The sequence below is a fragment of the Bradysia coprophila genome, chromosome X (genome assembly GCF_014529535.1).
Source record: "Bradysia coprophila strain Holo2 chromosome X, BU_Bcop_v1, whole genome shotgun sequence".
NCBI lineage: Eukaryota > Metazoa > Arthropoda > Insecta > Diptera > Sciaridae > Bradysia > Bradysia coprophila.
The window spans coordinates 4,985,284-5,001,936 of NC_050737.1; the positions used below are offsets into that span (position 1 = coordinate 4,985,284).

The following is a 16,653-nucleotide window of genomic DNA, read 5'->3' on the forward strand; positions in this document are numbered from 1 at the left end:
GAAAATGAATGAAAAACAGTATAAATACCCAGGACGTGCAAAATTTGTGTCTTCAGAAGTGTGTGTATTTATGGATCGAAGGTTATGGTTGTAAATTATGCTTTTTATAAACTGATGAAAAAAATAACATGAAACCAAAACGGACGGATCAACAACCAACATATTGTGTTGTTTAAAATAAAAAAATAAAAACTATGTGTGCAGCGTGTACGCTACGTGTGTGTACGCTGAACTGAACAATATTGAAAAGAATTTAACGGTTTTTCTTCACAATAAAAATAGAAAATCTATATGCTAATGATTCCACTATAGCTGTATGTTCCATGCATGTGATCAATATTCAAGTTCATTTAACAAAATTGTAATAGTTACATAATTATGATTAATATAATCAGTGTGTGTGTAGTAAAAGATGATTATGATTTACAAGTAAGATGCATATAACATGATGAAGGCCTTGTAATCATTACCATCCATAAAAACAACCGTGGATATTTGCATTTTTCTTTCGTTCATAATGTTTATAACCTGAGATAAGTACACGAAGCATGGTTGCACAACACATAAAAAAAAACCATCCCTGGGTATTGGACTATTATTAAAACAGAATGCAAATCAGATAGCCTTGAGGCTAAGCAGAGACACGTACTGAATTGTATATCAAACGATTTCGTGGCACACGCAAAACGTATTTCGCAATCTTCTAGACGGAATTGGTTTCGTATCAATCAATGGTTTGATGCATTGGTTAATAGATTTTGCAGACATTTATGGTTCTTTCAGCATATTAGGCAGGGGGATTAAGTACATGACGGGGAAAATGTAGAACAAGTAGTCACGGGTAGCGAATGGTACAAAATGTAGAAATGAAAAATTGAAATGAGGCCTACTCAACTGGTGTCGGGATGGCATGTCTCAGTATAAAGTGAATGGTCACAAAATGACTGAAGGCGAGATGGAAGGCTTCGTAGAAATCCGTTATGAAAAAGTCAAACTCCTCGGGTGTCCAACGAACAATTGCTGCATTAGTAAATGGGCACTTTTGCCACTTGAGGGAAATTATATGAAACAGGTGCCCCGCCCTGATTTGTTCAGCGTTGTGAAATAGTTCTAATTCAACTGATTACTGTGTGTATGCCGGAAACAAATAATTTTGGAAGCACTGAGGATGCTGGACTGCCAACGACAAAGTTTCGAATGGCATTATATGGGATAAGCGGGGCCAGTTATCGACGTTGCAGCGAAATCGAAATTTTTTAGATTTTACAGGACAGTTGACACTTCCCTTATATCCAAAATATACTTTCCGACTCTACAAAAAAAAATAATTATAGAGTCAATAGAGTACAAAGGCTTTTCTAACGGCATATGTTCAACATAAGGAATTTAAAAAAAAATTGATATCGTCCGTGTTTCAGAAGTGATACGGTTGCCGGGTCACCAACTCAATCACGATAAGCAATCAATGCAATTTATTAATTCAATATACATGGAAAATGCTCCGATCACGAATCACGAAACGAACTAGTTTTTATTTGCCAAGCGTGAATATTTGTATTGATTCAGGTGAAAATGTATCGTTATTATATTATGATGTGTGTTGTTGTACGGATGTTCGATTAGAATTCAGTGTTATTGTTCTTCACTAATGCTGAAAAATTTCCGAAACAAATGTTCCAGATGATTCATTGCGTATTTTAGAGTTGAAAACCTTTTGCTATATATGAGGAGATTAAACCTAATCACCATAAAGACATCTGAATGGAAAGTAAGAGCGACTATACGAGGCTATCTTGATCAACGAAATGTATATTCAAAACGAGTATATGTAAAGCGAGAGCCAAATGAAATATTAATCGCCCAACTTTGAAACGATCCCAGACGATGAGTAGTGTTTATATATTATAATGTCGTTATCTACCTCATCGGACCGATGATGGTGGCGATGATAAAATATAAAAACCATAAATTTATGATTCGGATTGTTATCAGTACTTGCGACTCGGTGGTGAGGAAACATTTTATGCATTTCGCTTCGAAAGACGAGCGAGGTAAACGGTCACCTAGATTTACAGCCAGACAACAAAAAAGAATGACTAAATTTGTAAAGTGGTGTACGACACCGACGTTAAAAGCCTTAATTAAGCAACAAAAAAAAGGGAAGCAAATTTAAAGCAACTCACCATATCATAATACAATGGTAGCGATTTACAATGTTGTTTGGTGTCATTGCCACCATCCCCTTCGTTTCCAGACAAAAGTTTATTTCCAGACACAAGAGTAAGGGTTTTGTGGTCTCCATCCATATTCGTTATAGTACACACTTACACAATTAATAGCAATGCGGTTTTATTATGTAGATGAAATCACCATATTCATTAAATATGCTACCATCAAACGTTAAATCAATCGAATGGATGTATCGACACTTTGCTTAATCAATCTATTTGCACATTTTTATTCGTTGTTTGGGATCACTTTTTTGTCGCCAAAATCAATCCGTCCCAAAAAAAAAGTAAATGTTCTCGCTTTAACCACTTTTTCATAAACAACACTCGCGCAATCGGAATTTTACGAAAAACAAATGTTGCGAAAAAAAACAGCCGCGTATTCTACTTCAAACTATTGTCTATTTTGGGAATAAAGAATGTTCTTAATTTTAACAGGATAAATCACAAAATAATTACACATATTTTTCGACAGAAGTAGACATTTCGATATGTTACAACAGATTTTAACATCAAAAATCTATTTTGCCGACTTTGTGAAAAGTGACGAGGTTGTTTGATGTTTGTGTAATGCATGGGAATTAATCGCTATTATCCGAGCGGCATGCATGCAATGCATGTAATCCTCCATCCAATCATTCAGTAGATGTCTGTATTTAGGCGTAACCAAGGTGTGTATATCAGGTACGCAGAAATCAAGGTTCTGAAAACACAGGCTAAGGCACCACTGAGTTGAGTACGGTGAGTCGGTGGCACTAAAATCTACTAGTGGCTCTTCCACCCACTAAGACGAGAACTTTCTGTTTATTAAAAACATTAAGTTGTGCACATAGAAATTGTCCACTGAACTCTATAAATTTTTCTGAGGTCAGGTAATGACTGTATGTATGAAAGTGAAAATCGTACAGATGATGTACGAGATGTACTTATGTCAAAATCCGAAAGTATAGAGCACTTTTCTTAGCTGTCATCTTCTAAGAACTGGTGCAAACCTCTCTTCACGTTTAATTTTCTTTTATAAAAATACAAAACTTTCCAGCAGATGACAGCTACACGCTCTATAGAGTTTAGTCCTGGCGAATAAAATTTGAATTTCAAGTGAACGAGTCGATTAAAAAGTGAACCGAAAAATACATTTCAACGCTTCATTGTATAAAAATGACGCTGCGTTAGAAAGACTTGCGTGAGACAGATTTTGAATTTCGACCGCACTTACGACGGCGTGAATAGGCCATACAAAATATTGCATGAAAGGTTTTTGAACCTCGCTTTTTCAATCTTCATAGACCGAGTTTTTGTATTTTGAAAATGTCATTGGCTGCAGCAGACTTAGCTGATTTATCTTGCATCAAAAATTAATATTTGTATTTTTCAGACTCTTTTCTCGATCTTGATGATCGAATTAAAGAAAATACGAAAATAAAGCATCGCGCCTATAATTACGATTTTTATCGAACTGAGCGACACACATTGACAAAAACACGAATTGCACAAATTTTATTTGCGAAACGTTTAACTACACCAATAACATTGAACGTCTTCATTCCAAACATCAAAATAAATGTCACAATGGTAGCGGTAGAGTGTAGAGTAGATTCGAAAAGGCGCGCTTCTTACTGAAAGTAATTTAAGGTGTCCTCACAGATCTCCGTTTTCACTCCATAGACCTTTTAAGTTCGATAAAAGACCAAGATGATCTGGAGGAATGGATTGACACCTAACATCTGTAATAGGTTCTCTTTTGATCACTTTCGTTCACTTTTTACTTTTTATTATAAAAAACAAACCGATTACAACTGTCAGCTGTCAATTCATCCCTCCAGACCATCTAGTCTTTTTTTCGAAATTAAGAGGTCTATTTTCACGATTTTCACTCCGTTTTGAAATGTCACCTATTGTTTCGTTTGAATTTGTACTGTTTAGTTTCCAGTTGTCACGTAAACTGTAAACATCATGTAAACGGAGTTAATGTAGAAATATTTGACAATGATGAAGAAAATATCGAGAGCAATAATTTTTACACTGTAACTTTTAGCATTTGTCCCTCACTAATGTCAATGTAAGTCTTAAGTCCTCACTGTTTCATAAGCTGACGCTGGTGCTGGTTCTCAGAAACAGCTCAGGGGATTTTGCTAAAACTTGTTTACTTGAACAGCACTTCCCTTCCCTAACTCACTTATGGAAAAACATATTGTGATTCACCTGAGAGAGAGAGAGAGAGAGAGAGAGAGATTTATTGTTTAAAACGTAAACGGAGAGTAAACGGCGTAAGAGGAAATCAGGCATTAGCGAATTTGATTTTCCCTTATATTTGGCATGGCGTCAAACTTAGCTTTTAGCCAGCATTGGATATACCTTATTTTGTATTTCCACAACAAAACGGTTAAATGTAGGGTCCTGACATTGAGATCCTGTTTCGATTAGTGGAAAAATATTCTTTTTTTGTTCAGCAATAAGAAATGTTTTCTTAGTCAATGATGTGATGTGAGGTTATGTGAAGTACTTGTGTGCAAGGTTCTGAAAGACCATGTTAAGACAACTCTGAGATGATCACGAAGGCGGTGACACACAGTTGCGTCAACGGCTGCGAAGTTTATATGTAAAATGGAACTTAACAAAAACAAAATTCTAAATTTTCGAGAAAAATATTTTTTTCAAGTTGATTTCTCACACTATCTGTTTATAAAATTTGGTGTCATCCGCCTTCATGGTTGTCCTAACCTGTTCTTTCAGAATTTCGCTTGTGTGCCTTAAACACTATTTCTTACCTAGTTCTGTATAGGCCGGCTTTCATTTACTATGTTGCGTAATTACAAATAAAATGTGTAAAGTCATAGTAGTGAAATGATTCAGTGAAATTTTGATGTCTAGTGACTTAATAGGCAAATATCACGATTTAAATCATTTGCGGAAGAATACAAATTAAAAAGCAAAATTACGCAATCTTATAGTATAAAAGATCTTGCTATTTTTACCCGCATTTTATTATTAAACGTTTGAATGAAACGACGTTTAAGGAGCATGAAACGACGCCTCTACATCAATAAACGAACACTATATACTATATCTACTTTAAACGACTTCGAATGGCGTTGAGTAGTTTTTTTCATTACAATTCCCATTGCGATTAGAAAATATATAATTTTGCCCCATGTGAAATACGTTATCTGAGTCGAATAATTTAATTAAATAAATCAAATAGTTTTCAGTGCAAGTAAACTGAAAATCGAAGCGGTTTAAATCAAAAAATTTTATTCGTCGCACAACGTGACAGATCGTAGCAGTAGCGGATAGATATCGGTAGCAGAAAATTTGGACGCCATCTTTAAAAATTTTTTTAGACCTATTCGGCACTGAATTTCATTGTCTGGTCGAAAAACCAGAAAATCACAAATATTAAATAGTCTAAATGGCGTTAAAAAGAATTAATAAGGTACGTTAATAGTGTCTAGTGTTGGAAACGTAAAAATTATCATGGTTTTTTGTGCTTGGAAACGCTGTAAAATCGAATATAAAAATTGCCATCCGCCATCCGCCTGTGTGTGTGAAATTATATTTGATTTTCTTCAGTCATCGTACTCGACAAAAGGCAAAAATGATGTATTAGTGTGCCGAATTGAAGGAAAAAAAATTATTCAGAATATTTCGATGAATTAGGAAAAAAATGATGAAATTTTTCAACTGGAATATCTGGATTATTAATGATTCGTGGAAAAAAAACTGATTCTGAGTCACCCATTCCATTATACTAAGAGAGACCTTCAAGGTGTCTCTGATTTTCACGTTCGTTTGCTTATAACGGGAGTTTTTTTTTCTCTATGAAACTTTTTTGTAAAATGGAACGAACGTTTTTGGTCATTTGTACAATTTCGATCCTAAACTGGACAAGATTAACGCGCTTGGGGATGGGTCGTGAAATTATATTTTGGTTTTTGTTTTGATTACTGGTCTCGGTGTTATTGATTTTCGATGTTTAAAATGGAAGTCATTCACTGTCGTCGTCGTGTGTTGTAAGTGGAATGGCTCCATGTATGGGCGAAAATTACGTTAAGTCATTAAAATATCACAAAAAGAGCTATAAAAAATTCCACACATTGATTTTTCGCATCCGATTTTACCCCCCATGTAATTGCATTTCAACCATTCCAATATGTTTCGGTTTTTCAGTTTGAAATTGGTAATGAAATTAATTTTATTGTACGATTTTTCAGGAATTGCAAGACCTCGGGAGGGATCCACCAGCTCAATGCTCAGCAGGTCCTGTCGGAGATGACCGTAAGTGTTTTTTTCTTCTATTTTTATGCAACAACATTGTAGCTTTATAATTTTCAAACATTTCGCTAAAATCGCAATTCAAACATTTTGTACCGGCCAGAAATAGAGTCAATTATTATTGTATGTAAGTCACCCCAAAACATTATGTACCCGCTCAAAATGTGCATAATTTTACTGAGTCACAAAAATTACGAGCAACAAAATTCAATTACGCTTTTCATTCCACGACATTGTTGTTTTCGAAACGAATTCCGCATGAATTTTATATTTGAATAAATACGACGATATCTCTCTGCTCGCTTGACTTCTTATTCGGGGAAAAACTTCCACATTTTATCGTGGTGGCACAGTTTTCATATTTTAAATTAAAAATGGCCCATGTTTGGCTGAACAAATTCATTTCTTAAATTCGAATACTCTTTACCGTCAAGAGATGATCGACGTGTGCTGCAATAATGTTTGTGCGTTTTATGATCACCGGCATAGAATTTTTTTTAAATTTTCTCAACGGAATTACACACGGTAGCAGCGTAGTTTAAGTGAAATTACATTTTCTTTGTGCTTTTGTCTTCGTATTTGTTGCTGTTGTGGTGATACAGTTTTTACATTGTCACACAGTAACGATAGCGACGATGATTCAATTTTATAAAATTGCTGTAACACCCGACCGCGGTCACAATGTGTTTTATACTTGTGCAATACGTCGAGGACGAAAATGCAATCAGTTTTTGAAACGAAAATATTTTCTTCGACTCTCAGTCTGTGCACACACGTGCAGACCGGTTGAACGTTTCCGATGACCTTAAATCTGTGCATTTATTGCTGAACGTTTCTTTTACGTTAGCGGCGTGATCTTCGAAATACATATTGGATCCTCAATTTTACATGCGTGCTTGTCGATTGGCATGCTTTCCGCAAGCCTTCTTATCATTGATTCTCTTGCAACTCTGGCTCTAATTGGCTACGGCTAATGTCATTCGATCAGCTTAAAACAGCTGCACTACCAACAAACACGGCACAAAGTATGGTAGCCGAACCATTTTTTTAGTTCAATAAACTTCATCTTTATAGCTCACTTATGTGTAAAACGTGAACTGATCAGTGGTAACGTTTCTACGAAGGTCAGCTGTCATTTGACATTTTACGTCGGCATGTTTCCTCTAGAGTGGATCGGTCATTCTAAATTTGTTTAACACGTAGGGGATAATGCTCGAGCAGGCACTTTAGGCACACCGGAAAGTGCTATGGGAGTCGAGGAATACCTCAAAATAAATTTCTAAAAATCAAAAGTCAAATTTTTGATTTTTAGAAATTTATTTGGAGGTATTCCTCGACTCCCTTAGCACTTTCCGGTGTGCCTAAACTTGACAAGTCGCAATAACCGGCAACGTGTTAAATCCTAAAGTCAACGTAAAGCATCAATAAAGGGCAGTAGTGATTGTATCTAGACAGAGAGCCAGTTCAATTGAAGCTTGCTCTGATCCATGGAGACTTCGTAGGGAATTCATTTCTATCCATAAAGATCATGTCGGATGATGTAAGTCTGTTAGTATTGTTAGACGTGCTTGGTTTGTTCAAATTCGTTAAAACTCTCCAATCATGTTTCGCTTATCGAACGGAGTTCGAATCGCTATCGATGATATTTCAAGGATGATCATCGGCTTCTTGAGAAACTGAAAGAACATACAGCTGTTTGCATTCCCCCGATTAGTTTGTGTCTAATTATAGATCGACTATACTGTGCAATCGGTGATCTTGTTTCTACACAGCATCTAATTAGAGTTTTTGTCGACTATCAAAAATGAACCGATCGATTAAATCCGGCCGTTTTGTAACCTTAAACATTGCCTTGACGGTAATGTGACTGGAATTTAAAATCTGATTTCAAACGAAAAGACCTCGGCTGCTGACCGAACTTTTTTTTTCAATATTCTTCAACTCTTTCGTTGCTTCGTTCACAATTTCGACTTCGTTCGACTTCATTTTTGTTCCCAGCAATTAAAATTCGTTAGGATTCAACGTCTGATAAGATAAGATGAGATAAGGGCTTATCTCTATTAATTAATGATTTAATTGATGACAACAGCACAAACGAAGACTGTTGTGTGTAAAAATGTTGGGAAACTATTTATTACGCTGCTACAATTTACAATCATAAAATTTTGGTAAAGAAAAGGAGAACGGATGTAAATCTCTCTTATACAGCAGACAGATGATGCTGATTAAATACTGTTGTACACGACGCTAACAGCATTGATAATTTGATTCAATCGCATTTAGAACCAACAGGATTTTGTTGCAGATTCTGTAAATTATGTTTAAAATCTTGGGACCCTGAGTAGCTCCTCCAAAAGAAATTAGAATTTGAGGCGTTGGACATTGAAACAGATTGACTAATTCCATTTTCGACTCGAGTCTGAGCAACCGTGTCTTCCGACTGACTTATTTCGGTATGCCTAACGTGATTTAACAACAGAGTGGATTCGAGCTACCTTCATTTTTCGACTGACATACATCAAAATGTCTATCATCTAAGTCATCTTTTCCAACAACCTCGAGACAAACCACATTCCACGGTGAACGGTAGAGGCGTCAATGTGATTTGTCTGTATGCTCTGAAACTGTATTTTCCATAGCAACGTTAATTAGTTAATTACTCAATGACCTCCAATATTACTTATACAGCGAACTTATACCAGAAGACTTTCTAAATGACCGGTACTGTTACTCTAAGCGACTGATGGGACCTTGATCATTACTCCTTATAGCTTTGGCATTCTTTATGTGGCTTCTTGATGGAATATTTTGTCAGTGTGTTGAGTAATTGAATCACTGAACTTATTCTATAATAAGCGCGAACCTGTCGAATTCCCCGAATTTCCTGGAAAAGACTCCGTCCCACTCCATTCGCTTGAGATGCGTTCCAATAAACTCGAACGATTTTTCTCACATTGCAATATACCGGGTAATTTAGACAAATCAAATGAAAATTCGAATGGAAAGAAACGTGACCGACCTCATTAAATATATTTTCTTATAGAAAACGTCCATTTCAGAATCGATTTTATTTTTCAGTCTGCGTTTCTTGACAGCCGATTTTTAGTATTATCCTTGGAATGTCGTCATAGTCGGGTTTGAAAATGATAGTCAGTTTCGAATGGGTTGTGGATACGCATTCATTTTGTCATTGTGGTTGCATATATAATGCCGGAAAGTAGAATTTAAAGTAAAATCTCTTCCTAAGCAAAATCCGTCTGTGTTGTCTATGGGTGTGTTGTGTACACTTGTACAAGGAACACAAAAGCCTAACATTTCCAATTCCGATTCGCTCCAAATGCAGTGTGATTATTAACTGAAATTGTGCGAGAATATCGTAATTTCGGATTACATTGGGTATAATATTTCGGAGAAAGTTAAAATAACAATCACACACCGGTAACAAACACAGTCATTTTGAAAGAAAGAAAAAAAAATAGCTCACAAGTTAGCTGAACCGACTAATTATCATTTTTTTTTTTTTAATGTATTTTTATGTGACCCATTTACACGTCGACCTTAACTGCTCTCAAACGCGAAAAATGAACAACAATGTTGGCTGTCGGGTATGGCCCGATATTGATAGATGTTGTTAATATTTGATTTAGCGGGCCGGACGAATGTTCTGTAGCATTATAATTTATGTGAGGTTTGTTGTTCCTTTCGTCGAATCAATATCAATGACAAGTATAAAAAAACAATTATACGAAAAAAACAAAACTATATAGCAATGACAACAACACAGCATACGACATGAATTAAATCGATACAATAATACATCACACAATCGATAGGTCGATATGTCTAATCGGCGACATTCACATTGTCTATTTATAATATGAAAATGAAAATGAAAATAAATAAAATTCGAAACGAAAAACTGTATATGGCATAGTCTATCGACGTCATAATTATCAACAAAAAAACCAATTTTCTCGAACAAAATTCAATACTCGAACATACGAGCATCTCTCTCCCACACCACGTGTTTGATTTAAAAAAATAAAAAAAAACCCGAACCGAAATACCAAAACCAATTTCTTGTATTATTTTTTTTCTTCTCCCTACTGAATGAAATGGAAATGATAGAATGTTCAAGTGTGCGATATTATATTTACTCGTAGTAGCAAAAATGTATATTTATACCTGCACTGAATGGCCGAGCGAGCTAAACGGTTGGGAAAAATATGTTATGTTGTACGATGTGTGTGCTGGCTCGTCGGAATTGAATGAAAATGATAAATGGTTGGTATATATGATTTCAAGTAGTAAATTTAACTTGAGAAAAAAAAAATTGAAATCTTAAAACACTCACGCATTTTAACTCGTAGCAACGGTTTGTATCATTCATGTACAGATTGGTGCTAACCAAAAAATGCAAGAACAAATGAAATTGCTAGTCCTTGAGAAGTGTAGACCTCATTCACTGAGTCTATGCATGTTCGATGTAGCAACAAATTTTTTTTTTTTTTATTTTCCAAATTTTTTTCCAAATTTTTTTCCAATTTTTTTTTTTAAATTTTTGTTTTTCCATCTTTACAGTGTTTCACTGGCAAGCCACCATTATGGGACCGGTAAGTGACAAAAACATAGCGAACAACCGAAAAGTCGTATACTAATTGCTTTCTCTTCTTCAACACTTTTTTTTTGCAGCCTGATAGTCCGTACCAGGGTGGAGTGTTTTTCCTAACAATTCATTTTCCAACAGATTATCCATTCAAACCGCCTAAAGTGGCTTTTACAACTCGTATATATCACCCTAATATAAACAGTAACGGATCGATTTGTCTCGACATATTAAGATCTCAGTGGTCGCCCGCATTAACTATTTCAAAAGGTAAATTGCACGTATTATATCGACAGATTTTTTTATTTTTTTTATTTTTTATTGTTTATGAGCAAATTGCTCAATTTTGTCGCACAATGGCTAATTATTATAACCTATGTTCGGCGATTATTTTAAATCGGTTAAAAGAATGAATTTAAATTGGACATACAGACTAATGGTTAACGAAACGAGTTCCACAGAGCCCACATTACCTTTATAATCATGTCATGCTCAAGGTAGTGCCGGCGGGCGTACAACACAGAAAGTTGTTAAAAAAGAAGTCGTCGGATTCTGAAATAGTTTCACCGAAAATTCACTCGGAAGTCAAATAAATTTTTTTGTAAATCTTAGGTTCTCGTACTAGGAGATGCAAAATGAGAAACAGCATCAAAATAGAAGAACATTCAATACCGCTTGTAATCGCTTCGTACGAAAACACACCACACTCGGATCGTACATATATCGATTGTGATGGAAGAAGCAAATCTCATTCCAAGCCACATTAAAATTGGAAGAAATTCTAAACGAGATTTGAATCACGTCAAACAAAATTACACATTTTGTACACAATTTATTGTGTCATGTCCCGTCATTAAAGAGTCTGATAACTGATCTATATTTCGTATAATTTATCCATAAAAAACCGCTCGCGCGATTGTGGAACGCCTTCAATCACATTTCGCACGAACTATTACGTGTTACATGTGAGCTGGTGTAGCGCCAAAATTTATCGTATCGTGACCGTTGTAATTAACACTTTAAAGGAGTTACCAAGAATTTAAAGTTACGATCAGACTCAAATCAGTACTTTTGAATGAAATTTAAGTTCCTGTGAAGAACAAAATAGCATCCGATCGATACCGAGTTTATGTGCAGCGCTTCAAAATGTTGGATTAACGAGAGGAATGCGCTTTTTTGCCACTTAAAATTAAATGCAACAAATGAATTCCTTTATCTGAATTGCTCGAAACTTCTTCCACATTAAGTCTGCTGACGGAAGAATTTTTCTCAAATATGAGAATGTCTTGCCTTATGAAGAAAGTTAGATCGACTTTCATCTTTTAAACTAAATTGGGGAAAGTTGCGAAATAACGTGGTTGCCAGTGGATGTACTTGTAGCTTTCCACTGCGTTTGCTACAACTGAAAATATCAGGTTAAAGGTGAATTTGACGTGATTCACGTTAGGAGAGTAGCATATACAACGCAACGCGCTGACCGCAAATAAGAACCAGATGATTTATTTGCTCTATTCACACACTTTCAATGGCAGATTCACAGCTTAAAGACACCCTGTATTTTGAGCTATCCTTGTTCCCCCAAGACACGTCAATTTCAATTTCACCTTGAAGAGTAACGTCGTTTTGTTTGATGTTTTTCGACTGATGATCAGTTTGTGATCTCTCAATCGAAACTGCGTATTAAATCAGGATTGTATCTAGGTTACAATGCCAAAATTGCATTGAAATTGATCAAATTTATTCTTGTCCTCACTGGGCAATAAGTTGCGATTAGATTGCACCCTCATTAGTACATTGTAGCAACAACAAATGTTACAGTGCAAGAATATGCAAGAATATTGTTCAATGATTTGTTGTCGTTCGATGCGCATTATTTTGTCGATTTCTAATGAAAAATCGTGAAAAAAAATTCTAAATTTTCTTTCTAATATTTCAGTTCTGTTATCAATTTGCTCTCTGCTATGTGATCCCAATCCAGACGATCCACTGGTGCCAGAGATTGCGAGAATATATAAAACCGATCGGGAAAAATATAACGAGCTTGCCCGTGAATGGACAAGAAAATATGCTATGTGATGCGTTCCAGATATAATCGATCCGTCAAGTAATCACTACTGCATTAAACATTATAACTACATAAAAACAACAAACATGAAATAAAGAGAAAAACAGAAACAAAAGAATTAAACAGAAAAATAAAATAAAAATTTGAAAAAAAAGGAAACCATCAAAAACACAAAACAACCAGCAATTATACATAAAACACTTTAAATGAAAGTTTAATTGAATTCGTGAAATACAAAATTTGAAAAATGCAAAACCCAAAACAATAAGAGAGAAATTCTAATGGAAAAAGGAAAAAGGAATTTAAAAAAAATTATTTGAAAAATTACAATATTTAACAAAAAATGGAAAAAAATTGAGAAAAAAAAAATTTTAACGAAAAACTTAACCCACAAATATTATGTGAATGTCCTTGCCCATCTTTATCAATTTACCACACACGCAAAAACCAGAAAAACTTCGCAAACATTTTGAAATCAATACAACGGACAATTGATGAAGAAAAAACACACACCCGCTGGAAATTCAATTTCATTATTTTGGTGAACATAATTTCAAATTTCCTTTTCTTTTCTTTGTTAGCTGGAAATTTTCATGAACAAATACGTTACGCCGTTTTGCTTTTTTTCATTATTATTTCTAAGTTTTTTGTTTTATTCCTTCATTTTTTTTTACGGAAAACAGTTTTGTTTATTGTTTTGTTTTCTTTTTATTTTATTTTATTTTTTTTCAAATAGAAGAGATTGTTCTCAAACCAATTTTTTATATCAATTTCGATTTAGTCGAGAAGACATAGACACACACACATTTGTTCTAGTTTTTACGAAACAAACAACACAAAAATAATTAAACAAACAAAAAAATTGATGAAAAAATTATAGAAAAAAAGTAACTTTTGTCCAGAATTAAAAAAAAAATTATTAAGTGTTTCTATTCTCTGTCGAAAAAAAATTAATAAAAAAAAAATCTTGCGCTAAAATAAATTCAAAATAGAAAATCGATTAAAAACAAATGAATTACACACACCGACTCGTTTTTTGTTTTTCTAAATAATTAAAAAAAAAATTAAAAAGGAAAATGAAAAGTTAAGGATAAGTAAAATAAACAGAGAACATCTATGCAAGCTCTTAGATTGTGTTTTTCTAATTGAATTTTTAATTTAAACAAAAAAAAAGATTTAAAATAAAAACAACAAAAAAAAACTTAATTTAAATAAATGAAAAATTTCAATTTCAAAATTTCTTTATTTTATTTTCTTTTCGTTGTTGTTGTTGTTGTGAACCGCATAAAATCCGCTAATTTAAAACAAAAACAAAATATTTGACTGGATGACGCTACACACATTTTGTATTTCTACGTTTTCGGTTTGTTTTTTTGTGCAGTTGAAGAAGAGATTTTTCGGTTCATCTTTTTATGTTTTATGTCATCAGAAATCGAAAAATTCGAGATTCATCTCTCACATTTTCTTTGTTTTTTGTTTGTTTGTTTTTTTTTCTCTTCTCTTCTCTCTCACATCGAAAAGCAAAGAAAAGATTTTTTTTTAATTCGAGAAAATGTGAGTAAACTCTTAACAATAAATAATAATAATTCAAATTTATGGGGTGGAAAAATGATAGACTACATTTCATCAAAGAATAATAATTTCAATAAAACAAAGAAAATGAATTAGGAAATGAATAGCGACTCACCAACACGACGCTATTTATTTTATTTTTTTGGTTCATTGATTCAATTAGGATAAATTTTTATTTAATTCTTCGACCTTTAGTTCTAATTTTTATTTATCATCTCCTCAACACTTAACAATAAAATTAAAGAAAAAAAATTGAACAGAAAGAAAAATGCGTCCGCTGAAGAAAGACTTTCGGATTTTTCAACGGAAAGTTTTTTTTTCTTTTTCCTTTTTTGTTGTAAAATAGAAAACCAGAGACGGAATTTAGAAGAAATATTTTAGTTTTTTAGAGACAACCAATTTTATTCTCATCTCATTTTTATGTTGTTTTTTTTTTCTCCTTTAAATTAATACAAAGAAACCGAAAATTATGTTTGCGGGAATGGGAAAAACAAATTTGATTTCGTGCGCCTTTATTTTGGTTGGTTTGATTCAACGAAAATACGTTTTTTCCGAAGAAATTTTCGTTTGACTTTGTGTTTTCGTTTTGTCTTTCTTTCTTAAACTTATTAAAATTTAGAAACAATTTTGTGTTTTTTTGTTGTAGAAATTCATCAAACAAACAAAAACCGATAAGATATAAATTCACAAATTTTTCAATCAAAATATGAAATTTAAAAAAAAAATAAAATTAAAAAATAATTTTCCGACAAAACCAAATTTTACCATCGTCGTCATTATTGAAAACAAGAAAACAACAAAAAAAAGTATTTTGCAAAATTTTATATTTTTAGTTGAAATTATAAAAGAAAAGGTAATAAATGTGTTTTTCGAAATAAAAATGAAATGAAGCTATGTAATTGTATAATCCGAAAAAGAGCAAGAAAAAAACAGACAAAAAAGAAACCATTAGAAGAATCAATTAATGCAGCCGTGTGACAACTGGGGATCCAACCGATCTAATTAGCAAAAAACAAACAAAAAAATGATGAAAATCGAAGAATTTTTTTTGCCTAACAAAAGAAAACAAAATGAAGAGAAAATGTAACCGAAACATGAGGAATCGTTTCAAGTGAAATTTACGTTTCACTTAAACACACACCACAGACACATTCACACACACAAACACACACAATACTTACTTATTTCATATCAGTTACATTTAGAATTCGAGAATGCGAGATATTAATACTGAACAATTAACTAAGAACAAAAACAAAAAAATTGAAATGTTTGAACAACTTGGCAAATTGTTGATTAATTTTCAGTAAAACAAAAAACCAGTAATCTCTTTAAACATTTTAAATTAGAAATATTTGGATGTTTTTTGATGGGTGCGATTTAATCTCTGATTTGAAATAGATTTTTTTTTGTTGAATGTCTTAAGAATTTCAATATTTTCCGTCTTTGGTTTGAGGTGGGGTTTCACTTAACGTAATAAAATTTCTCGAGTTACCGTAGGGTGGCCCAAAGTTTTATGGGAATATTAAATGGTTGAAAAGTTAGTGACCTACAAAGAAAAGTCACTATTATCCACCGATAAAAGGTGGCCAAACAAGATCTGAAGCTGTTTCGGTGTGGCCCTCAATGTCAAAAAATAACTGAATTGAATATCTCCAAAAAAATGTCTCTACTTGAGTGAGACACTGATACAGCCGTAACTCATTTGTGTTTATTGATTAAACAAGAAGAAAGGTCGTAACTGATACGGTTTGTTGGTAGGTATTGAGTTTATTTAAATATTAACAAAATTAACCTCTGGCAAAGAACGTTTCGAGATTTTCATACCCATTAAAACTGTTACTTCTATTGTTTATATTAATGTATAATGTTCGGTTCAAATGCTTTTACTTCATTTGTTTTAGCATTAT

At 33.5% G+C, this 16,653-nt stretch overlaps 2 protein-coding genes across 3 annotated transcripts in view; one reads left to right on the forward strand and one right to left on the reverse strand.

Annotated features, from left to right (window-relative positions):
- LOC119084883 (DEP domain-containing protein DDB_G0279099) overlaps positions 1-2,743 on the reverse strand; it is an 81,865-nt gene extending 79,122 nt beyond the window's left edge. For both annotated transcript variants that reach the window (XM_037195040.1, XM_037195032.1), the window contains exon 1: positions 2,184-2,743. In XM_037195040.1, coding sequence (XP_037050935.1) covers positions 2,184-2,306 — 123 coding nt within the window. In that variant the 5' untranslated portion in view covers positions 2,307-2,743. The remainder of the gene's footprint in view (positions 1-2,183) is intronic.
- A 2,550-nt stretch (positions 2,744-5,293) lies between these two features.
- LOC119084917 (ubiquitin-conjugating enzyme E2-17 kDa) lies at positions 5,294-15,756 on the forward strand. Its single transcript, XM_037195069.1, has 5 exons — positions 5,294-5,661; positions 6,440-6,503; positions 11,082-11,113; positions 11,193-11,376; positions 13,043-15,756. The coding sequence occupies exons 1-5, from the start codon at positions 5,638-5,640 to the stop codon at positions 13,180-13,182; spliced, it is 444 nt and encodes a 147-aa protein (XP_037050964.1). The 5' UTR covers positions 5,294-5,637; the 3' UTR covers positions 13,183-15,756.
- The last annotated feature ends 897 nt before the right edge of the window (positions 15,757-16,653 follow it).